General features: G+C 31.4%; 2 protein-coding genes and 1 pseudogene across 2 annotated transcripts; 1 reads left to right on the top strand and 2 right to left on the bottom strand.

Moving 5' to 3' along the window:
• Positions 1 to 228: 228 nt before the first annotated feature.
• On the bottom strand, positions 229 to 2,718 carry LOC120135166 (annotated as a pseudogene).
• Positions 2,719 to 9,989: 7,271 nt separating this feature from the next.
• Positions 9,990 to 11,884, bottom strand: LOC120135042 (ACT domain-containing protein ACR8-like). Its single transcript, XM_039151410.1, has 6 exons — positions 11,751 to 11,884; positions 11,506 to 11,666; positions 11,359 to 11,426; positions 10,708 to 11,277; positions 10,524 to 10,628; positions 9,990 to 10,436 (listed from the first exon to the last, which is right to left on the bottom strand). The coding sequence occupies exons 1-6, from the start codon at positions 11,810 to 11,812 to the stop codon at positions 10,074 to 10,076; spliced, it is 1,329 nt and encodes a 442-aa protein (XP_039007341.1). The 5' UTR covers positions 11,813 to 11,884; the 3' UTR covers positions 9,990 to 10,073.
• Positions 11,885 to 23,647: 11,763 nt separating this feature from the next.
• LOC120135036 (AT-hook motif nuclear-localized protein 24-like) lies at positions 23,648 to 25,974 on the top strand. Its single transcript, XM_039151407.1, has 2 exons — positions 23,648 to 24,704; positions 25,556 to 25,974. Exon 1 carries the CDS (start codon positions 23,789 to 23,791, stop codon positions 24,695 to 24,697), a length of 909 nt encoding a protein of 302 aa, XP_039007338.1. The 5' UTR covers positions 23,648 to 23,788; the 3' UTR covers positions 24,698 to 24,704; positions 25,556 to 25,974.
• The last annotated feature ends 204 nt before the right edge of the window (positions 25,975 to 26,178 follow it).

Below are 26,178 nucleotides of genomic sequence, written 5' to 3'. Positions count from 1 at the left end.
ACATGTAAATCACTACGTTAATATTATAAATAATATCAAGATCGTAATAATCAAGCTTTGTAAACCCCTCATCTTAACAATTCTCGATGAAGCATATTGTAAGCAAGAAAAAACAGTTTAAGCATTCAACATCGTCTTTTAATCAAGCTTTGTAAGTGACATCAACCGATGGTATACAAGCCTGAGTTCGAAATAATTCGGTTTAGACCGTGGTGATCCGCTCACATTTTATGGCAGTGTAAAGCATGTCAATGCGAGTGATAAAGAATATAGCACAAAGGAAGTGAGCAACTTTACCTTCTTTAGGACCTTCTTATGACATCGATAGCCCTAATGACACAAGAAAAAGATTTGTTAGACGAGAAAAGTTATCAGCTGATTAAACGAGAAATCGTGCATTGTTCAATTACCTTGTCGGTGCCATAGATATAATCACAATAAGCGAAGACTGAAGCGAAGTTGCTCTGGCTTTGTCCTCCAACGTAGTGATGATAATCATGGTAATCTGCGCCACCATAAAACGGGATAAACCTCGTGGGAGTCCAAGGGAAGTCATATCTGCATTACGCAACTAATACCGTAAACAGCCTACTTTTGCAGCAGAAACCACTTACTAGCTTCATCAAACTAAACACTGACAAATAAACTGCATTAAGCCTTAATACGAAGCTATATACATGCTGGATACATACTCGTATCCGACACTCACACTCCAGTCTGAGTAACATAGGCCATTTGGTTAACTCTATGACTTCAAAGTCATTATACTCGGAAAGGTTTCATGTTAAAAATACAAAAGATGGAAAATGGAAAACGCAAGTTGCTTACTTCGAATGTTGTCTCCATAATAGACCTCATACCACTTTAAACCAGATAAGTAAATAGTCGGTGACATCATTGGTAGGCTGATATGCATGTGATTTTCTACTATATGCTTTGACAGTCATTCTTAACGAAAATACAATGCTCGTCGTCTCTACGAAGCTTGATTGGATGTCAAATGGGAGTAATTTGAGCTTTAATTATTGCCTAAAATAGCTTCCTAGCAGAAGCTCCTACAATGAACTCCTATTTAAACGGTAATCACGGATAACTTCAGCAGCTTGTTAACTCAAAATGCGAGTATATGACTGCTCTTTATCAGCAGGGTGGTTACGGACACGCAGTCAATTTCGAACTATAGAATTCAGTTCTTTATTCTCATTAAAAACAAAGTTAAACATATCAAAAGGAACATATCAAGAAAAAGTTAGCCACTGTTTAAAGATCCTAAAAAATCCAAGCAATTTAATACAGAAAGGAGGCTTCGAAAAGTAATGAAAAACATCCTAAAGTCAGCATCATTCAGTCACAAGATTAAAGCAACAAAGGGCATTGTGCAATATGGAAAAGTAAAACAACATTCAAAAAGGTTCAGCTCTAGCATGCATACCCACTGTGTGTCTCAATTGCTTCGATTTGCCGGAAAGCTATCCATAACCAAAACGTGATCATATGCCCCGGAGCAATTGCCGGCCCGAGAAAAGATGGAATCCCGAGGATCAGAACTTCCAACCAGTGCGCATATGGTGCGGCAAAGCCGATTGGAGAGGTGTATTCATGGTGAACCCGGTGAATTTTCTCGTAGCTCCATTTACCATGGAGGAAACGGTGAATCCAGTAATTGGTATAATCTTCTATACATGAAATATACAGTTAACTGTGCCACAATCTCTCATACTGATGGCAATGGCAACCCTGTTCGAATCCCGATCATCTGATCTGTTAAGAAAGGACTTGTATTAGTTGATAATCATAAACCCCAATTTTTAAGGTCGAAGATGCTGATTTGTGTAGCTTGCAGTAACAAGGTTACAGATTCAAAATCATTGAAATTAAGTGTCTAAATAAACAGAGCAATCTAAATGTTCAAATCTTCAAGAACTTCCACTAATGAAACTGAAAACAAATGATATTAAACAAATCTCCCAGAAAACTAATCAACAAAACATATATCATAATTACATCATCCACCTTGATGAAAATGAAAATCCCATTAAGTCCAACATAAAAGTGAAGTCAGGAAGTTCAAGAAATTCCTTATATTAACACAATTATATCCCACGAATTAACAAATTCCGCAATACAATAAATCACATTCTCCATAAACTCAGGCTTTCACCCAAAAAATTAATAAAATTAAACGATCCAACTCATAAAAATCCTGGAAAATTAAATGAGTTCTACCTTAATTGAAGGATAAGACACTAACTGCAAAGGACCCACGACAAGAACAAACATCCGCATAACATCCTTATAACACTGGAACATCTCAGTCAACGACAGGGTAACTTTGGGTTGAATCTTGTACTTGTCGAATCCCAGAGATCTCATCAGCTCGACGAGTACGAGAGGCAAAGGAACCAAGGAAAAAAACAGGAACAGGAACAGGAACAAGATATTGTGGCAGTAGAGATAGTTATCCGATTTTTTAGCCGAGTAACTGAACCACAGCGTCTCGGCCACCGTCAGGTTCCGTCCCATGAATGCGGCAGCCTCCTCGACTGTATTGAACGGCAACATTTTTCAGTGCATGGGCGCCGCCGGCAACTGCTAGTGGCGGTAAGAGTAGATTTGTCGCTTAGTCAAAAGATGCGGCAATCTAAGAGGAAGTTTAGCTTGCATGAATTGGTGAAACTCTTCTGAGATTCTGATTTACTTTTGTCTTTTTGCATGGAGATTTGGCAGTGAAGGGGAATAAATATACCATGATCCATTAGTATTATTTTTCCTTTTTTACATTTTTAACTCTTCATTTGTATTAATTTCATTTCAATCCTCACTAATATAAATATTAGAAAATTTGACAATACTTATTGTCACAAGTAAAAACATGCCCTAGGAACTTATACATACATTTATGTAGTGTAAGACAAACATAAAATATCAAGCATTTTAAAAGTTAACAAACTCTAAAGATTGGATCTTCATTGCTGAGTGTTCTTAATGATTTGCAGATTTCCCAATCGATAGTAAATTCGTAGTACAATAGTAGATGATTTTAATTGAAACAAACTTTTGATGAAAATAAATTTTGTGTTTGAATATAATTTTTTTATAATAAAATATAATTTTTAATCAGATCTAATTTTATAGGGTTAATTTTTTAATATAATATTTATTTTATGAATTTAATAGATTTAACTTGATTTAATTTTATAAGGTTGAATTTTTTTTAAATGAGTTCACGTTGGGCCGGAATTTTTAAAAAATAAGATCGGATCGAGTACAAATTTTTATTTTAAAATTCGAATTAAATTTCTAATATGATGAGACTTCTTTAGATCCAAGACAAATTAAATTTTAGATGAAAGAGGTTATTTATCTAATTTTATCGAGTTGATTGAAAACTTGACCTAAATCAACTCATTACGATCCCTACCTACGAAACAATATAAAAAATAATACAATACAATACAATATATATATATATATAGGGATAGTATCATGTTACATAATGTAAAACTCTTTTAGCTTTACAAAGATTTAGGATCGTTGGATGAGTGAAAACAGATGATTGAGACTAAAAATATGAAATTTGAAGATATTTACTAGAAAAAAATAAAGAGTTAATATCAGTCATCTATTTTCACTCATTCAACGGTCCTAAATATGTGTAAAAATAAAGAGTTTTATATTGTGCAAGTAGATCATAACCTATATATATACTGACGGAGCCGGCATATAACGAGGGGTGCCATTGGACACCCCAAATTTTTTTTTAGATTTTTTTTTAAAAAAATAGATTTAATATATTTTTTTAAAATTAACATATTTTAAAATAATATTGACACCCTTAAACATAAATTGACACACATTAATCATTTTCATCTACTTATAAAAAAATTCGTTCACCATTTTTAAATTTGACACCCTAAAATAAATTTTCTTTAAATTTGACACCTCAAAATAATTTTTCTCGCACTGCCCCTACACACATAGGTATCTAAAGTATTTTTTTTTATCAAAATAGGTACATAAAGTATTCAAATTTTTTCATCTAAGTACCTACAACATTCTTTAATTAATGTCGCATGTCAACTTTTTTAGAAATTATATGAAAAAGTTTGAATAGTTTAGGTACCTATTTTGACATAAAATACTTTAGGTATTTATTGTGACAAAAAAGATAATTTTAGGTACTTAAATAAAAAAGAATGTATACTTTAGTTACTTATTTGTGATATAAACATATATTCAAATTGGACCTAGTATCATTATATTTATCATTTAATCGAATGGTAATTCGTAAAGTAACAATGATTTAGAAAGCATTAAAAACAAATTGTGTATCCGTAAATGATGAGTAGGGTAGGGGTTTAATTCAGCTTTCACAGTGGGAGACTATCATAAGTCGTAGGAATAGGAAGCCTCTAATAATTAAAAGTCCTTCATTCAATAACCTAAAGCCAAAGATGGAATTCGTGTACTAGTTTAATAAAATCTCAAAATTACACCTTCATTTTAGTTTAATATTAATATTATATATGGTTTTCCATTTTATATAAATGTATGCATGCAATTTCAATTATTATAATAAAGCTAATTTTATTGAATAAAATGATGCATACAAATTTATTGGACTCATTCAGTGATTTCAGTGAAATTTTATTGAACCAGTTAAAAAAATTAAATGGAATTTTATTGTGCATATCAAACGAACTCAATAACTAAAGGGACTTTTATTTTTCTTAAAGGTCTCGGATTCAAGTAGTGGTTAGAAATTCACTCCATTCAAGGTGAATCGATGCAAAATCTTTAAGATGATTTGGATTCTATCATCCCTAAGTACAACAAAAGTGAAAATAAAAATCATCAAATAAAAATAGACTAATTATATAATCAAAAAAATTCAAATTAGACTAATTATATTAACTTATCATTTCTTTTAAAATCATCAAATAAAAATAGATTAATGGGTGAAAAGTGAAATTAAAAATATCATACAAAAAATAGTTCAAAGATATATAATCAAAAAAATTGAAAAAAAAATACATATTAGGGTGTAAGCATTCAATGTCAAGTGATTGAGGGTTATCTTTGAACAAATACTATCTTATACTTATCCTAAATTAATAAAAAAATTTATATAAATACAATTAAATAAAAAAAATTATTAAATAATTTTTATTATTTTAATTATATAAAGACAATTAAATAAAATTAAAATACGTACGTACCTCTAGGGTTGTTCATAGACCTTTAACTGTACCGTTTAGCTTAAACTGTCGGTTAACCGTTATAACGGTTATGAGATTTTTCTAACAGTAACCTAACCATTAAGAAACAGTTAACCGCTAATGGTTAATTATTATTGACGGTTCGATTACAAGTTAACCTATTACAATTATTTGTCAAATTTTATTCATAATTCATACTACAAAAAAATATAGCACTTAACATGTACTTACACCGGTGTAAGTGAATAAAATAAATAAGTGTAGTACTTAACACATACTTACACAGTGTAAATGAATAAAACAAAAAAGTGTATCACTTAACACATATTTACAACGATGCAAGTAAATAAAATAAAAAAATGTAGCACTTAACACATACTTACACCGTTGTAAGTATATATATCTCACAATATCTTAATACCTAACAATAAACATATAATTATATTACTGTAAGTATGTTTCTACATTTTCAAAGAAATAAAAAATTAAAAATAATAAAAAAAAATATATTAAGTTATTTGTATACAAATTTTATTAAAAATATTTATAAATTATAAATAATATAAACTTATATTAAATTATTTATGTAAAAATATAATAAATTATAAATTTAATTATAAATTTAATTTATTAACGGTTGATTGTTGGTTAATCGTTATCGAAATTCGTAACTGTAACCTTAACCGTTAACCATTATTTTTAGCGGTTCAATTAATCGAAATTGTTTAGTATTAACGGTTCGGTTAATGAACCTGTTAAATATAACGGTTATATCGGTTAACAATTTTGGATTTTTTGAACACCCTTTCCTACCTCTACATCAACTTTTTGGTAAAAGAGTAATTGGATATCTTGTAATTCTAATAAATAAATTCTAACAATTTAAATAATAATGATTCTTTTAACCGCTAAAATCGTTTTGTTTGCGGGTGTATATATATATATATATAAAAGACAACTATAAGCATATAATAGCCGCTAATAATATTAAAAAGTTAAATGGATAGCCATATATATATATATATATATATATATATATATATATATATATATATATTATAAGCAACGATAAGCATATAGTGGCCGCAAAGATTATTAAAAAGTTAAATGGATAGCCGCTAAGATTATGTACGAATTTATAGCCTTTGCTTCCTGCACATATCTCTATTTTTCTCATACTTTTATTTATTTACTAAACAAACTATATTACAATTTTTTTGCATTAAATGATAACAGAATTCATGTCATAGAACTCTAACAATACAAATGAAGGTTGAGTATGAACACCGTTGATGGAAAATTTGTAGTTGTGTCAGCTTAAGGTGGTTCACTTTTTTTCAACGGTAAACTACGTGGTTTCAATGAGTTAAAGAAGATGATTGGTTTCAGTGAGTTAAAGAAGATGATATACGACTTGGGGAGAGATATTAAGGGATAGAAAGAGAGTTTAATGTATCTTCTTCAGTCATGTACGATGACTTAAGTACAAACTCCTAGTATATGTGTCATGTTTAGGGGTTCGATAGTTATTCGTAGACTGTCAAGAAAATAAATTATGTAAATTTGTCAATGATAATGTTTAGAGATTATAATCGTACGAGGATAATGGATTCCATAGACTTCTTGAAACGTTATAGTCCTTACTAGATAGAAGACTAAGAGCAGAAGTATGATTTGTGAATAAGATACAACAAAATATAAGTAGAAGGCGTCCGGTTGGAGTGGTCAGTGCATGATATAGTATCAGTACTGATATCATGCCATTGTTGCTAGTAGGGATCAGATCATCACATGAAAGAAAGCTCGCCAACTTAAAAAGTTGAAAGCAAAACAATAAAGAGAAAAAGCGATGAGATTGGATTTCTTTGGTGTGTTTACTTTTGAAGGTTAAAACAGAGATGAGGGGATGATACGTATCTAAAAGCAATCATGCAGAGTGGACCAAAGTGATCACTTTGATGGCTGACTGATGATTTGCCTCCATTAATATCGGTGGCCAATGCCCGATGATGATGGCGATGTAAGCTACTCATTTTCCGCTTCGACTCTCGGATCTCTTTACTTGTTGTTTCTCATTAGCTTTTTTTTTTTTAACCTAGAATGCTGCGATTAGCACGTTACAGCTACTATTATTCTGCACGTTTTTCCCCTTATGAGTGAAGCCGTGCACGTTTCTGTTGTTCTAGAGAGAATAGGAATGTGTATTACCATCCATAATTACGCCGGGAAAGTGGGGCTTATGGCCACAGATAGTGATGGGTTTATGATCGGAGGTGGTGTACTTTGAGTTATTGAGATCCATCACTAGCCCTACCTAGGTTGTAATTGAGACATGACAGACCGTGAGCTACTCGAGATTAACTCGATTAAAGCTCGATAAATACTTGATTCGGCTCAACTCATTTACAGCCTTAACTCTACCATTGTTGAAACTTGAACCTCAATGCCCTGACCGTTGAACTAAAGTTCGAATTGGACCGTGGCTTTGGCTAACAAATTAAATGTGACTGCTCCGATGTTAGAAATGTTAGAGAAAAAAAAATGAATTGGGTCATAGCTTACATATTAATAAACATTTTTTTAAACATTAGGTGTGTTCTTCCAACCCCAAAACAGGTTTTTAGCAACTTTTTTTTAGTTATATAACAACATTTTTAAATACAGCTAAAAACTCTTTTGGCGCAAAAACAAATTCCATAAAAAGCGTCGCTAAAATAAACACCGCAAATTAAATGCATGCACTCGATAGCGGTATGAACTTTGTATTTTAATTTGGTGAATTATGTGATTTTATATGTTATTAATGAATTAAATGATATTATTACATTAAAACAAAAAATATCTTATATCATTTTGATATAATGATAGGTGTAATATTTATTTTTTTTAATTCAAATTTTATTTCTTTTAGATAAATTTCACATCCAATCTTAAAAAAATCGAATTTAACCCTTAATCTTTAAAGAATAATTGAATTATTATACTTAATAAAAATATTAACTAAAATGTTAGATTTTAATATCTTGACAAGACATTTTATTTTTTATGAATGAAATACATCGGGTCAAGAGTATCATCTTCTTAATAGACTTATACAGTACCAACGTTTCGATTAATCGATCAATAGGTGAGATGTCGCAATTATATCAAAAACAAAATAACAAACCCAAAGAGCAACATGGTTAAAAAGGCCCAATCTCTAATGTACTTAACAGCCGAATAAGCCGCAACTATTTATATTTCTTAAGGGTCCCTTAGGCCTTTGGGCCTCCACCTTCATGTCTCTGTTATGTTTTGTGCTCCATAATTATGCTACAATGTGACACTGTAAGTTATATATATCTTGTTTCAGGTAGGATATGTTGTAACTGATATAGCATAAATTTGAAGGTTGTATTGAAACAAAATATTAGTTGTTTTTATAGTTCAGTATGCTTTTCAATCATTTGATATCTGTTTGTTTAGCCCTTCAATTAGTTCTGTAGGAATAACAATAAGGTGGGACGAGTCAGATTTTTTATCGTTCCGACCAATGGTAGATGTACGGACGGAGCCAAGATTTCAACTTGAGAGGAACAAAGTATTAATTTTATATATAAATTAAAGGTAAAAAACAAAATTTTGGCTGGGTGGGCGGCTCACAGCCCCTCCCAAGCCCTTAGTGGCTCTGTCCCTGGGCGGATGCAAGTATACTCTAGGGTGAAAGTGTATCAACCCTGAAATTCGAATTTTTATATGTTTATTGTTCATTTTATTGATGGTGTCTATTCCAAAATTTTATTGGTGCCTATTCTATAAAAAATTTCTACCATCATTACATATGTGCCTACCATGAAATTTTACTAGTATCTACCCTATATATAAAAAAAATTACTATCAGTACATATATACAACAACAACAACAACAACAACAACAAAACCCAATTCCCATATGTATGGGGTAAGGGGGAGGTAGGGTAGTAGGCTACCCCCAACGCCAGGTTGAGAGTAACTTCCGTGGAAGACCTCCGGCAGTCAGAAAATTAAAAATTTAGATAAAATGCAATGCATGTATAAATAAATACATAAATACATAGCTAAACAGTATTCATATGCAGTCATTAAAATCATATGTGCGTCTGTAACAGGATATCAGTACATATATACTCATCTATAAAAGTATTTTTGAATCGGCCACTGTTCGAAATAGGACAATCTTCAACTTGCCCAGTTGCCCGGTCCTGATAAGTGACATTTATCAGACAATTTTATGCCGTGTCTCCTTAGTGTTAAAAGGGAACAGCTAAGCTACCCGTCATAACCGGCGCACTTACAGGCAAGCGAGTCAAGCTCACGTGGTTAACTGTCAAACACCAGATTTCTTTTTGCTTAAATACGAACATTTGGTCTTAAGTCGAAGTGAAAGAACATGTTTTTTAAGGTCAAAAGTTTTGTCTCAGTTGTCTACCACCAATCTTCTCCATTTCTTCCTTCAAAATCCCCATAGTGGACCACACAAATCTCCTCTTAGAAATGGAATAAATAAACAATTTTTGTCTTATCATTTCATGTGACCAAAGGGAGAATTTGCTGTAATGGGAAAAAAGGGATTCATTCATTAATAGGTCTGACATGAAGTTCTGATTTTCTTTTGTTCTGTCTTTGAAATTGTGTGTTACAGCTGTTTGAGGTTGTAATTTCTTTTTCAACCATCTACCACTTGCATTTCTTGGTTTCAATACGAGAGTAATTTATGTACAAATGCTTGTACCTACAACAAAAATCATCAAATTTCACTGACGTCTAAAGTTGGAATCTTGGTACTATTGTTCTTCTGTACACAAAGGCCAAACCCTAAAACTCGAGGTTTGGGGTTCAAGAACATGATTTAATCAACCCCAGATTGTATAGGTTCCTTCTTACTAAGCTCCCAAGTGATAACAGCACTGCCCCACCAACCCCTACCGCCTGTTCTTCCCCTTCTCCCTTTCCGGGATACATCAATGGCAATTCCTTGACTTTTAAGTTACCTAAACCGATCTTTCGTCTCACCGATTCAATGATGTCGGGATCCGCTACGTTACCGATCGCATCAGTCACATAAAAGATGTTAAGAGCCGTGTCCCTCGTGGTTGATATTTCTGTTCTTGTCACATTAAGACCGTTTTCACGAAACGTCCGGGTCACGTATGCTAATAGTCCTTGCCTGTCTGGTATGCATAGCTCCAGCCGTACACCCTGCGATCACACAACTAAATGCATCAGTGTTTGCAATATTGAATGAACATTAAGAATGAAAGGATTCGACTCGGGATATGAATTTACATTGGATGCTCTCCTTTCGACTGCAGCTCGTAAGCATTGGATGACTCGTTGTTTTTCGGCTTCGGAGCTAATCGGGATTCCATCGGTGTGCCTAATGTAGAATTCCTATAACAAATTTGATTCAGAGATTGAACTTGGATAATCAAAACCTTAAAGAAGATTAACAATGAAACAATTCAAGTACCATATATGCTTTATCCCCAGCTGTGTTGATGGTGGCATGGAAAACAACATATTGCATATCCGTCAACGTGCAAACCGCGTCGAACAAAAGCTTGGCTCGATCCTTGCACTGAACGTTCACGACCGAATAACCCCTTTCCGCACAATTTTGCACGTTGACCATCACTGCCGAATGTCCCGAACACTGCAGAACAGGCTTCCTTTCGTAGTCACGATCCGCAAACATCATCTGATGTAACCTTCGGTCCGTGTGGAATACATCCGAAGAAACCGAAGTCCTCACGCTTCGAACATGGTTGTCTCCTCTCAAAATGTTCCTTAAACGTGCTTGGATTCGATCGATCTGCTGAGAGTCGTTAATCGGAGACCACGAGTTACAGTCTCTTACGAAGATCAAAGACGCGATTCGACCATTATGAGTCCATAATTTAGCATCAACAACATCACATTGCAAGTCAGCTAGAACCGCAAACACTTCGGATAACAGACCAACCCTATCAGTTCCGGTCAATTCCAAAACTGTTAAACCATTAAACTCCTGGCTCCTATCATGGAAAGAGGGCTCAAGGGACTGTAAAATAAGCAACAAATCCATTATTTTTACAGAAAATTAAGCTAAAATCAACATTGTCAAGCTTTAAGTGAAATTCACCTGTTCTATGTAGCTTATAACACTCTCGTCAGTTAACTTTTTTCCATTCAAATCAGTCACATGGAAAACTGCAGATTTCAAACAAGAATTTCAATCAAAAGAACAAACTTTAAGAAAAAACAAAACTTTATGTAAAACTCAGCTCACCATCCATGAACCATTGACCGTCTGATGAAACGTAAGCCTTTTTGATGGAAAGATTTTGATCTGCTAAAACTTGAACAGCGTCTAATAAGATCCCATCTCTCCTCGCACTATCAACTTTCACAAGAGTTGCAGTGGGACAGACGGCATTGTCTATAACCACCCTGCAAAAACTCGAAATCATCAGCTAAAAATCACAACTTTGTATCGGGTTGGAAGAGGAGAAGAAACATTAAACAAGATCAAACCTGGGAGTTGTCATTCTTATAACAAGCTTCTCGTATTCATCAAGACAAGTATACCACTCCATGTTTCTCTCCTTGAAACCCAAAAATTATCACTAACTTCAACAAAAATATGTATAAAAAAAACCTCTTTTTTTCAGTTCTTAAAACTAGTACTTTAGCTCTGCTCGACCATATATATATATATATATTTATATATATATATGATTAATTATTGTTTAATATTTAATATTGAAAGTCGAAAGCACGCCTCTAAAAGAACGGTAGGTTACATGGCGTGAGTAGTGGCTGCCCGAAGAGTCTGCCCGCGTGACACGCTTTTAGTACGTCAATGATTCTTTGTTAGCTCAACATAAACCCGATGGATCAACTTTAATAATGCCACGTGTCGATCGATCCTCTACAGCGGTAGTTCATGAGTCCAGCGCGGATATCACCTATGCTTAAGAATGACGGGAGGAACGTATTCTTTGATCGACGGTGATGGATGTATCCACGTTGGTTAGTTATCATTGGTTTTGAGGGTAAATTTCAAATTTCATCACTCAACTTTCTTTCTAATCCCATTTTGGTTACTAAAATTTATAAAAGTTTATTTCAATTACTCTTATTTTAATCACTATATTATGTATTTAATGGTGATATCTTTGACCATTTTCCTTTTAGAAATCATGAAAAAACCCTAATAGTTTCATAATCATTTTGAATTCTCGATAATGAAATATTTTCTTCCAAATATCAACAATCATATATATTGATTTTAAACTGATTCGTTTGATGAAATTAATAGGGTTGGGTGACAATGATGAAGCTCATTTGTATCTCAAGTGATTGGGGAATACACCAGAGAGTGATGATTATAGCACCAGTATGACATAATGATGAAATTGTAAAATTTTTATCTTAAGAGGAATAAGATAAAATTAAAAAAAAGAAAAGAAAAAAAGAAAATAATGTGGATGACACATTAATTTAATGTCAATAAAAATTAGCCCATATACATCTGGTTGTTACGATTTAATAGTTAAGTGATCGAAATAAAAACAAATTAAAAATTGATGAATAGATTGAATTTTTTAAAATTTTTTAATAATTAAAATAAAAATGAGAATAAATTTTAATGATGAAAATTATAATTTATCCTCAATTTTACTGAACGGAATATCAATATTCGATTTTTTATTAAATTAAGGTGATTATAAAGTAGTATATGTTCTAAATACTCTCAATCATTTAACAATGAACGTTCAATAATTCCGCTACAATCGTTGATATTCAAAATCATAACCTTAAAAAATAACAATAAATCTTTTAATCACAAATACGAGTTAGTTAGTAAATATCCACACTCGACTATTTACGCATTAAAGGCTACCCTTACTATTACATGATTATATTAAATAAAATCAAACAACCCATACTCTTCATAGAGGTGAATCTCGCGTGTTTGCATTTAATTGGTTGGGAGTGCACAAACACTACACATACGAAGTCGTTGAGTCACGCTTCCGGATTTATTTAGGCATTATAATATTAAGAAAACCTCATTATTTTTTTAAGAAATAATTCCATAACAGATTAGTTAAAAAATAACTTCTAAACTGTCTACGTAAGATATTTTACATCTTATAAAAAGCGATGTCATATATCGAGTTTTATGAATTTATTATTATCTTTATCTAATATTAAATGATTTTATTTAAAAAAAAATGATAGATCTCGCGTCCTATAAAAAACGAGATCTATTAAATATATTTTATAATATTTGAAATAATCGATTATTTGAAGGTTATTTTTCTAACTAATATAATATAAGAGTTATTTAAAAAATAATAATTAATATAGGTTTTTAATATAATAATGCTATTTATTTATTTGGTCGTGCTATTTTTTAAATAGGTCAAAATATATTTTTAATGTGACACGTGTCGGTCATAAGAGTGATGTTCATTTGACAGGTTGTCATAATAAACAACCCAAAAACAGTTGTCTGTAAATCACGTGCATCCCTGACAGACAACAAGTTCTCCCGCTATTTGATCGAATATCTCTTTTTTTTTTTTAATACTGTTTGTTTTATATTTTTTGAAGTGATACTCTTTCGGTTGAGGTGGCGAAAGGCGCATCCCGAGAACACATTTTATCTTTATTTTATTGATTCAGTTGCACGTGTGAAAGACACATCGCGGAGATACGCCTTTCATTAAATATTTTAAATGCCCATCCGATTTTTTCCCAACTACCCCTCCTCCTCTCCCTATATAAACCCCCTCAACCCCCTCACCCCCTCATTCCTCACACCAAAATTATATCCTCATTTCTTATATAACTCAAATTCTCTAAATCTTTGAGTTTTAAATTTCTTATTAGTGGTAAGAAATTTATTTTTCAGTTATTATTTTTTAAAATAGTTATTATATTTTATATTAATATAATTATATAAATATTATTGTTTTATACATCGATGATCCAGTTATATTTTAATGTTATTTAAATAGTTATATTTAAGAAATTTATGTAATTTAGTTATGTTATTTAAATGTTTCATGATTGTTACTGTCAATATTTTTAATGTTTTTGTAACCCAATATTCTATTTAAATGAATGTTTTTATTTCTAATATTTAAATGTAATTGCATTTTCTATAATTTCTCAATGTATAATAATAATAATAACAGATTAAATGTGTAATTATACTAATTTTATTAACTTATGCATCAATATTTTGGTTAAATAATAATAACAGATGACTAGATTGATAATATTTAAATAATTAAGTGATAAAATTAATAGATCGATAATCAAAATAAAAAATAATAATATAATCATACGTGTAATATAATAATTTTATACATTTTTCATATAACTACAATAAAAAAAACTAGTTTTCATCTGTTGTTCTATCTGATTAATGTGGATAATACACTCACCTTTAACACACATTAAAAAAATACATTCGATAATTATTAAATTATAACTGAAACAATTTACATAATATATTACTAATTTATAATAACAATAAAAATAAAAAATTTATTATTAAAAAAAATACCACGTGACAACTGAATTAGCAAAATAAAAGTAAAGTGTGTCTCCGAGATACGTCTTTCATCACCTCAACCAAAATCGAAAGGGTGTCACTTTAAGAAATATAGAACAAACGGTGTTAAAAAGGAAAATATGCGATTAAAAAGGTTGTCTGGTCAAATCGCCTCAATAGGCCGTGTCGTGCACAGCGTCCGACGTGTCCCTATCTTTTAGTCAAAACCGTTTTAAAAGAAATAGGAGGACGTCAACTTGTCCGGTAAGTTGAATTAATAATACGTAAACATTGATCTAAAAAACAATTTTTAATCATTCATTGTTTTCTAATGATGAATTAAAAAATCATTAGATCAATTCAAATTGTTTAAAAGAAAATAGCTTTTTTTAAGATAAAAAAAACAAAGTCTCCGTTTATTTTTAAACTTTAATGGCCGCAAGGTGTTTTGAATTTTGAACCACAGTTGGCTGACGACGTTTCGGAGTGTCGAGGAAATGCTTATTTTCGAAATTTTAGACGCTCTAACCGAAAACCTAGCCTGACGTTTGTTGGTGCTTAAAATTAGGTTTTATTACCTATTTAGTCCATCATCTATTCTTGTAGTTCTGTTTTGATCGTCTAAATATTTTATTTAACGAGGAAGTTTTAAGATTACATTTAATATTACGTTTTGGTGTTGTTTTGATCACCTAATTATTCTTTTTTAAAATCAGATCTAATGTTACGATTTGGTCACTTACCTTTAAAGAATAAACATATTTGTTGATGTAGTAATTCTTTTACCTTTTTTAAAGATGATGTTTATTATCTTATGGTGACATATTAATATCACAGTTAATTTTTTAACGATAGAGCACTAAAACATAATGTTATATATATATATATATTTAAGAAAGTATAGTTGGATGATTATAACGAAATTTATGAAATTAAATTGGTAATTTAATGTAGTTTACCCTTTAAATGAAGGGGGAATAGACTCAAAAAGCTTAAAGGGGGACCAGATCTGGATTCGGGTATGGTCGGAATCCGGTGAAATTCCCGCCAAATCGAATATGTGGGGACCACGTCGTCACTGAAATATCCACATCGATGAAATGCTTGGGGTCCACTATGTCCGATGCGGGACAGTACAGAGGGTTAGAAACGGTGGTCTTCTGCAGCAACAAAGAGGCAAGTGAGTGACACGGGCATGACATCTCAGCACGTCGGTTTCCGGGTCCACTACGTAGCTTACTTTTTTTCTTTAATTAAAAAAATAATAGAATTTGAATTTTAAAGGTTATCCCTTTACGTTGTTTTCCGTGGTCGGGAACGGCCTTACCTTTTTGACCGTTATTCGGAACTTTTTGGCGCCAAACTCGAATTAAGGCGGGAGTTACGTTAAATTATAAGGTAAAAATACTCCAAACGTTACTTAATTTTAGGGTTTATAATTTTAGAATTTAATTTTAATATATATATATTATATCGTTAATGATTTAACGATGCGATGATGTCATTATTTTATTTGCTTTAAAATTCATTTATATATCATTATCTCTAAACTTCAAAACATGTTCTTTTTAGGTTTTAAATTTTATTTTTGGTCCCTACAGACAATTTGATAATTATCGTTGGTCAATTGAAGTTCGTTTCCGATCAATATTCATGACAATATAGACGTTAAACTATTCACATTTTACTCATTTATTTCTAAATTGGTTTCTTACGAAATTCATTTAAAATTGATGAAAAATCATCTAAAGTTTTAATGTTTTAATACTTTAATCTCCCATGATAGTTATCCGATGAGACTAATTTCGATGTGTATTATTCATCTTCTCGAGAAAAAAAAATACTTTTCACCGTTTATATTTTTAGACCTTTGAAATGTAATCTCGTAATATGAACTGTTGTATACCATGCATTTTCCGACCATGGCCACTGTCGTTACGAACGCTGCGACCAGATAGAAGCATGAAGTGCCTTGATCATTGCATGCATCTTGTCCCGGACATGCTTTTAAAAAAGAACAGACCAAATCATATCTGTCTTGGATACCTTGTTTATAATCGAAGAAATTAGAGAAGAACACATGAAATCGAAGAAGTTTTTTTATTATATCTTCTCTCTGTTTAAGATCACGTGTAGGATCGACAAAATCACGACAAAATCATTAATGTGCCACAAAAAATTAAGGCATAATTAAAGAAATGTTTAGTAATGTTGTGTGATTCTTTTATTAGATACCTCCCCCGCCTGCTGTTTCATCACGTAACATCATCACACATTGATACACACCAAGATGATGGGTGCAATTAAGGGTTTCTGCATATTCTCCCCACTTTGATTATATATAATTGCAAAATTACTCCATTAATATGATGAAAAATTATTTTTTGAAATAGGGATTTTACAATGATATCTATTGGAAGTTGTTTGGATCACACGACGACTTCTGAAAGACGCATGGACCACCCGATGACTTTTTTAGCGTCACCAGGCGATGACTTCTTTATCGTCACCAGCTTTCCCTGCTATTGTGCATGCATGAAGCATGAAGAAAGCGCCGTGCAATCCAGACAACTTTCAGAAGTCTTCGTGTGTTCCAAATGACTTCCAATGATTATCGTAACAAACATCATATTTGAGAAAACAATTTTTAATGCACTCTATATATGACAAAGAATTGTTTCAACATATTTGAGAAAAGAATTTTCCTACATATAATTAAGGATGGACATGGATCACCAGGTTGATTTAGATCGAGTTTTGATCGATCCAAGTTCGACATGGACATTTTATTCATGCACACATAACTAGATACAAATTTGATGGGCATCAATGTTGGGTACATACAAAAACATCATAGCCCATTCAAGAAACATAAGGGCTTTGTTCAGTTAAACTACAAAATGGGTTAACGGGCGGGAAATTGATGGGCTTAAAGATCCGAAAATAAGCTTCAAGTTGATATATGAAGAATTCAATTAATAACGTAAATCAACGATGCCAAAACTCTATTATTTTTTATTTGTGTAGGATGATTACAGTGTAATATATATTTAGAATTTTTTTATATAAAAAACTAATTTTATGCAAAATAAAAAATATCTCAAAGTTACAATAAAGATTTACAATTACAATTGTAAATTAAACACATAATTAGGAAAAATTCCTATAATCATTGAAACAAAACTAACAATTTAATATCACATAACAACCATATAAGAAAAGGTCAAATCTCTAACTAAGAAACTCGAACAAAGATAAATACAAACAGATCTGATCGCATTGAGAAACGAACTAAAAAATAGGATCAAACTATTGAAAGGACACCGACAAACCGTAAATCAGACTCGCGCGACGTGCAAAACTATCCACGAACACAAATTATGGTTTTTAAATCTAATCCAAGGGTCCAAATCAGGGAAGATCAACAAGATATCATATAAATTTCATCTTGATAGTCATGACGGTGTCAAATCGACCTTTTGAAAAAAAATAAATAAAAAAAGACCGAACGACTATAAAACATGCTAAATGTCTACCATAAAACAGATGAAAATGTGTTATACAAATAGATTTATTGAAAATAAAAAAACAAAAGAAAATAGAGTCACGATATAAGAAAAGAAAAAGACAATAAAGAGTACCGGCTGTTGACAACCAACATTAAAGTTGGTGTCACCGCCGATCAATAAAAACAAAAAAGAAGAGAGATGAGCGGCACAACAACGAGAGAATACTAGGTTTTTTCAACTAGAGAAAACAGATCGATTTAGAATTTTCACACATATATCTAGATAATTGTTTAAATCTAAAACCTCCGAAAAGAATGTTATTTTATTTTATCACTTATATATAATAAATTATTAACAGTTGATTAAACGGTCAACAAGATTCCACATGGATTGCCATGGATCAATCATGTGGACGCCTTGATTTGTAGTTTACTTAATGTCCAATTAATTTAAAGTACAACTGTACAAGACTCTGTTTCGCTTTGGATTTAATTTAATTACACCCCAACCCAACATGTGAGAGTGTTGCATAATTAATTCAGTTCCTTTTTTTTTTAGATGTAATTAATATATAATTTACTGTCGGTGTTTATCTTATATTTTCGGGTTTTGATGTGGTAAGAAATCGAGAGGATAAACTTGGTGAGAAGGACAGCCAAAAAGATGGGCAAAAATCTATAGTAGATTCGAGGGAATGGGTGCCTTCCACATGCTGTTTAATTTAATTGGTAAATTACATCATTTCTCACTAAATTTTATTATATCTCTTATTTTACTCACTGTACTTTGAATTTTTCTAATTTACTCACTGAACTTTATATATTAAATCAATTTGTTCACTTTATCGTTAACCTTTTAACGGTGTTATGACATAAATCAAGCATCAAAACGACGTCGTTTTGAAAAATCAAATATACACCAAAATGGCGTCGTTTCAAATCTTCTTCTTCCCCCTTTTATCTCTACTTTGAAAATAAAGTGACCAATTGCCGCAATTGGCCAACACGTCATTTTTTATTCCGAACACCTTCTACTGTCTTTAATGGGGTCGTACGGTCTCAAAATTCATGGTTCGATTCTTCTCTACCCCTTGAGTCCAAATCTGGTGGTTGTTTCACCGAAAAATGTCCCAAAATCAATGAATCTCGACTAAAACATTTCGACTTCATCACTTTCAATCTCTAATTCATGAACTTCAGAGAAAGTTCCAACAAAATAGAGGTCGAATTCACACTCAAAGTGTTGAGGTGAAGAGACTCATGAAATTTGGGTCGTAGACGGTGGTCGTCGTTGACATCCGACCATCTTATGTTTTTATTCTATAGTTGTGTGAGTAAAATAAGAGAGAGAATAAATTTTAGTGAGAAATTGTGTAATTTACACTTTATATTTCAATTATTTTATATTAAGTAATAAAAAAAGTACACGTCATCCTAAAGTAGATAAATAATGACAGAGTGAACAAAATAATTTAATCTGTAAAGCTCAGTGAATAAATTAAAAAAATTAAAAATACGATAAATACAAGAGAGAATAAAATTCAATGAAGGAGGGTGTAATTTTCCCTAATTTAATTTATTTTACTTTATTCCAAGTCACCGTGGACTTGGGGTGTTTCTTTAATATATTTGTTTGGTTTTGTCTTCTTACAACAAGGCGGTGTTTGGTTGATTTGTTTAATCATATAATAGTGTATTTGAGTAAGATAAAAAATATTTAAAAAAAAAATAAATTTTAATATTTACGTTTTAAATATATTGTTATCTTTAATGTTTTAATATTAATTAAGACAACTCTTTTTTTAAGATAAAAATTTGATAAACAAATGTTATTAATTAGATTCCAATTATTAAATTAGACGAGCAAAATAAATTAGGGGCTAAAAAGATTTAATTAAACCGAAGATTATCATGTACTCAAATTGAATTTTAAAAAATGGCCAGAGTTGACTGACCCTAAACGTGGCTGTTCTTTCTTGTCCTTTTCCTTGTATAAATCCAGAGGAAGCCGGCCAATCCTAGATATCTAATAAAACATAAATTTAAAGGAAATTAAACAACAATACCTATATATATATATAGAATTTATATAAGAATTTATATTTGATAATTCATATAATTATTTTTTATTATACAAATAAAATTAAAAAAAAAACCCATCATGCATTTTATTTATTGGTCGTCCTCTCTCAACTTGCATTAGTAACATTAAATTTAATTCTAATCTTATTTAGAGGATAGGAAAAAAAGGACTTTAGGAATAGGAATATTATTAGTGAATTTAGAATTCATAATTAAAGGAATATGAGAAATTAAATTTAGTCGTTTGATCAATCGATCAAAAATGTTTATTCTTGTTATATAAATATTATTATTATTATTCTTAAAAGATATTTTTTTATAAGTATTTTTTTAGAGTGCAAAATATAATATTCTTTATCATCTAATCTCTTAATATTTTCGTCATAATAACAATTGATCCATCCGAAATTTAGTCGTTTGATCAATCGATCAAAAATGTTTATTCTTGTTATATAAATATTATTATTATTATTCTTAAAAGTATTTTTTTATAAGTCGTTCTGATATTAGTTTTCACGAGTTCAGTATCCTTCCGAAAATAATGTTTGCTAAAATGTTTGACATTATTACATTTAAATTCCATAACTTTTTTTTTGTCTTTTTATGTTATGAGTAGGGATGGGCATGGGACCCGAATCTGATCCGATCGGGTCGTTTTTTTTTAATTTCGGGTTCGGGTCAGATGATTATAAAGTAATATATGTTCTAAATACTCTCAACCATTTGATAATGAACGCTCAATCACTTTGTTGTTGTCGTTGGTGCTCGAATCCGTGAACTTAAAAAACAACAACGGTTCGTTTATCCAATAAGGTAAATTGGTTCATGCATCAAACCCTTAATTGTTGGAGTCACTGAAGAGGAAATGAGAAATAAAACCACCATATAACATAATTACAATGAAACAACTTTTGTTAGTCCTATGTTTACCAAGTAATAAGAAAATCAAAGTTATTCCTGAATACTCTTTTATAATAATTAAGATAGAAGTGAGAACATTTATATTTATGGGGGTCAATATTAAAAAAATAATATCCTTAAACTTCAATGCAAATCCATTTAGGTTAGGATTTGAGATCATCATTACGAGATGTTTTTATTAGAAATTATCTTAATCATTCCTTAAAAAAAATAAAGTTTAGGATTTATTTATTGACATCAGCAAGTTTTTATGTAAATGAAAAAGATAAGTTTCAATAAACAAAATTTTGGAGGTCTAATAAATTAAAACCCTGAATAAAAAATAAAGATAAAAGTATAAAAAAATCACTCTAATTTAAGGCTAAACAACATCGAAAATCAAATGTAACTGAAAATATTGGAAAAAATTATAATATTTTAATTTGGACGTAATCTAAAATATTATATTATTCATAGTATTTTTTTATTGTATTTTAAAATATTAAGAAAAATGTAATATTTTTCGATTGTTAGTCGAAAATATTACTTGACTGAATATTATAAAGAAGATAATAGTTAGGTTACATTTAACCTAAAATAAAATATTTTTTCATAATAATGTTGATTGCGTTTAATTTTTTAGTTTTTTTCAAAATATTTTTTCATAAAATATTAACAAAGATAATATACTTTTAATTATATATAATTATATATATACTTAACTTAAGAATTATAATTTTTTAAATTTTTAACTATTTAAAAAAAAGTATATATTATACATAAGATATACATGTAATATATATACACAAAGATAAATTAATCATATTCATTTAGTCGATAAGATAAAGTCACACATACTTATTAAATTTGATTTCATTATTATTTAGTCATATCATGAGCACTTATACAAAGTATTTTTTCTAGATTAGTCAAGATTTATGAATTTTACATCAAATATAGTTAGGAAACATATTGAGCTATTCGCATCAATGCACACATATAATCATAATTCGATCAATTTTAAAGGTTATTTGCAAGCCCTTGCACATCGTATAATAAGATAGTATATAAAACGATGCTAAATAATTATTTTTAAATATGATTAGAGCTTCCTAACTATATTTAGATGTAAAATTTGTAAGGTTCGACTAATCTAGTAAGAATACTTTGTATAAGAGTTGATGATGTGACTGTACGATTATAAAATCATGATTAATATGCGCCAAATATGATATAAAAGTGTATGACATCTTTAGTGATGATTGATATGTATACGAAATTAAAAATAACATTTGCTTTGTTAGTTTGATTATATGAATGTGCTTTATTTGTCTTTGTGTCTATATATTACATGTATATATTATGTATAATATACATTTTTTTAAATTTTTTTCTATTATTTTTTAAAAATTAATAATTATTTATTTTATATATTGTGGCGTATTTTTAATATTTTAATAGTATTGTAGTATTTTTTTTAATAATTTAATTTTAATATTAATATTTTACATCTAACTTTTTTGAATATTTGGATATGTTAGTATATTTTAAAATTAAAATTAAAATATTTTTATTTTTTAAAAATTAAATAAGTCCTCAAAATTTCTAAGTAGATTATTTTGGCTCTTGAACTTGATAAAAAATAGTTTAGCCCCTTTACCATGCCATCATGCATTATGGACCACTATATCGACACAATAGACAATCACATTAGTATTGTATATCACCAAATCAATATCGTGAATCATTATATCATTATCATAAAAATCAATGGTTTATTCTATTGGTCATAGGATTAAATTTACTTTTTTTTCTCGAGTCATATTAAGCATAAAAAATTCAAAGACCAAATTGAACTTTTTAGAAAAGTTTGTGGTTCTCATATACTACTATTAAGGCAATAAAAAATAAAATGTTCATATATGTAAGTATATGAAGAAAAAAAAAGTAAGTGAAAATAAATATTTTTCTTAATTATCTATTTCCAATTGGATAATGAATTGGAGTGGCCAACTTTGAGATAGAGATAGAAAGAGAAGTGGGGACCCTTACTTACTCCACCGCTACAACCAGACTTTGCGGAAACTAAGTTGACCCAATTCGCCTCTATCTATTTTGGTTAAATTATAATTTAATCCTTTTATTATGCTCAAATCCATAATTAATCCATATACTATTTAAACCAATTAAACTAATAATCATGTCAAATTAAAACACATAACATAATAGAGGGAGCGAAATTGTAAATTTTCCATCTGAAAATCATCTCAATTTTCTGGGTTAAGGTATAGGGTTTGCTGCGTGTTGATGGTTCATTCAACAAGAAAGAAAGCAAAGAGAAAAAAAAAGAGGAAAGAGAAGACCCAATAATTTCCTTATAATTATATTTTTAAATCCCTCTTTTTCTTCCCACTATCTTCCTTTTAGTTAGTGCTTTTAATTATTTCTTTTGGGTGTTTTAATCATTGCTTTCAGCTGAGTTTTTGATTTTCCTTGTTGGAGCTTCAAGCAATGGATCCGGTTACATCGCATGGTGGTTTGTCTCTTCAGCCGCCGTTTAACATAAGAGATTTCAATCTTCACCACCATCAGCAGCAGCAGCAGCAGAAACAGGAACATCATCAGTTCCATCACCAGAACTCGGAAGAAGACGAACAAAGCGGCAGCAGCAGCGGCGTAAAGAAACGGGATCGCGAAGACGACGGCAGCGGCGGCGGTGTAGCTGAAGGCAAAGAGCTCGGCAGCATCCATGAAGGTGAAGGCGAGATGAGTAGAAGGCCACGAGGCAGGCCTGCTGGATCCAAGAACAAGCCTAAGCCGCCCATCATCATCACTCGAGACAGCGCCAACGCTCTACACACCCACGTGATGGAGATCGGCGATGGATGCGACATCGTCGATAGCGTCACCGCGTTCGCCAGGCAGCGCCAGAGAGGGGTTTGCATCATGAGTGGGACGGGGAACGTTACTAACGTTACGCTTAGGCAACCAGCCTCGGCTGGTGCAATTGTGAGCTTACACGGGCGTTTCGAGATATTATCGTTGTCGGGTTCGTTCTTGCCTCCTCCGGCACCGCCTTCGGCCACGGGGCTATCCATATACTTATCCGGCGGACAAGGACAGGTCGTAGGTGGCAGTGTTGTTGGAACTCTAACCTGTTCAGGACCTGTTGTGATTATGGCAGCTTCTTTTAGTAACGCGGCTTATGAGCGGCTTCCATTGGAAGAAGAAGAACCGCCGCATCTACCGATGCAAAGCGGTCCGATCGAATCGTCGTTGGATGCAGTCGGCGGCCAACAACAACAAGTGGCGCCCGAGTCAAATGCGCCATTTTTTCATGGACTCCAACAAAATCTTCTAAATTCCATTCAGTTACCAAATGAAGCATTTTGGGCCAGTGGTGATCATCCTCCATTCTAGTTGCCCGGTGAGAAAACCTAGTTTATAGCTAGAAAATCTGGGTTTGTTGTTTCCATGTTTCTTATCCTTTCTTTCGTTTTGAATTGAATTTGAGGAGTAGATCATTCTTGCCTGCATGGTTGATTGAATGACTGTAAATTCATGGTCCATTTGATTTTATGAGAATAAGCTTACGTTTCGATGGAACAACAACTCGATCCAACAGTAAAAACAAGGACTTCACAGAAGGAAGTTGGTTTTAGTTTATATCTACTCCTTGTGGTGCTGAAATGCTTGTTGTCGAGGGAATCTTAGTTAGGGTTTTGTTCTTCTTAAGGGGTGGGGGAGACAAGAAAGGTTCGGTCTACTGCTTCACACGTGCATGCTGCTCTGAACAAGTTCTTTTTCGAGGCAATTTACCCATCTAATTCAAGCAAGGCAATGAACAAACCATCTTCATGTCGAATTTGTATATAGATATGTTATAATTCACTTTTAATTATATCGTAAAACTTTTAAATTTAATATAATTTTAAAACAATTGGATATGTTAAATTATATGATTAATTAAGATGGACTCTTTGTTTTTTTAATATACATCTTCTTATTTTTTACTGTTAATTTCGACTATCCATTTTCACTCATCCAAAGATCTTAAATTTTTATAAAATTAAAATGTTTTATACTATATAATTAGACATATTCTCTCTCTCACACACACACACATATATATATATATATATATAAAAGTTAAAATCCACTTGTATTTAATGTAAAATTATTAGTTTTAGATCTTTTTAGTATCATTGTATGAATAGAATAGAATGTTAAGATTATCTATTTGTTATTTTTCCTAATGAATATCTTCTTATTTTTTAGTGTTAATCTCAACGTTCTATTTTTACTCAACCACTTGTCATGGGGCTAGACTGCTGCTAGCAAGGTCGTGCGGCCTTAGACGTTTTCAAGGTCGAAAATCGGCTAAGTAACCCGAACCTTCACTAAGCAAGAAAGCTTAGAGCGTTGGAAAACTCAAAGGAAATGGAGGGAAACAAAGAGATGGGCGTGCTAAAGGAAGAAGTGAGAATTGAGAGTGAATACTAGTTTGTTTGTTTGCTTCGGTGTAGGTTGGCCTGAATTCGTTAGTGTTTTGCTGCTTGTTCAAATCGTATTTGGCTTTTATAGCTTCTGTTTTTTTATTGCTGCTGCATGTTCAACTGGTTTAGGCCTATGCTCCCCTCTGCCTTCTTTGCAAATAGGGAGCTGTGCATTATCTTTGCGTTGGTTTTGCTAGAATCATGGGGTTTGTTTATCGATAGGATTCCAGTGTTTAGTAATTTTCTTGTCTGATACTTGTATTATTCCATTCCATGATGTACTCTTTTTCCTCCGTTTAGGCTTAGAGAGATTTTTTAACGAGATCATTGGGGGTGGTTACTTTCTTTTTCCTCCGTTTAGGCTTAGAGAGATTTTTTAACGAGATCATTGGGGGTGGTTACTTT

This window comes from Hibiscus syriacus, unplaced genomic scaffold (genome assembly GCF_006381635.1).
Source record: "Hibiscus syriacus cultivar Baekdansim isolate YM2019G1 unplaced genomic scaffold, ASM638163v2 tig00110602_pilon, whole genome shotgun sequence".
NCBI lineage: Eukaryota > Viridiplantae > Streptophyta > Magnoliopsida > Malvales > Malvaceae > Hibiscus > Hibiscus syriacus.
Note: the sequence above shows the minus strand (reverse complement) of the source record. Positions and strands in the feature narration are given on the sequence as shown.

Coding starts and splice junctions, on each gene's coding strand:
- LOC120135042 (XM_039151410.1), bottom strand. CDS start 11,812: ATGGAGTGGTATACTTGTCTTGATGAATACGAGAAGCTTGTTATAAGA. Junction 11,427..11,505: donor CGGTCAATGGTTCATGGATG/GTGAGCTGAGTT, acceptor TGAAATCTGCAG/TTTTCCATGTGACTGATTTG. Junction 10,437..10,523: donor TCGAAAGGAGAGCATCCAAT/GTAAATTCATAT, acceptor GTGTGATCGCAG/GGTGTACGGCTGGAGCTATG.
- LOC120135036 (XM_039151407.1), top strand. CDS start 23,789: ATGGATCCGGTTACATCGCATGGTGGTTTGTCTCTTCAGCCGCCGTTT.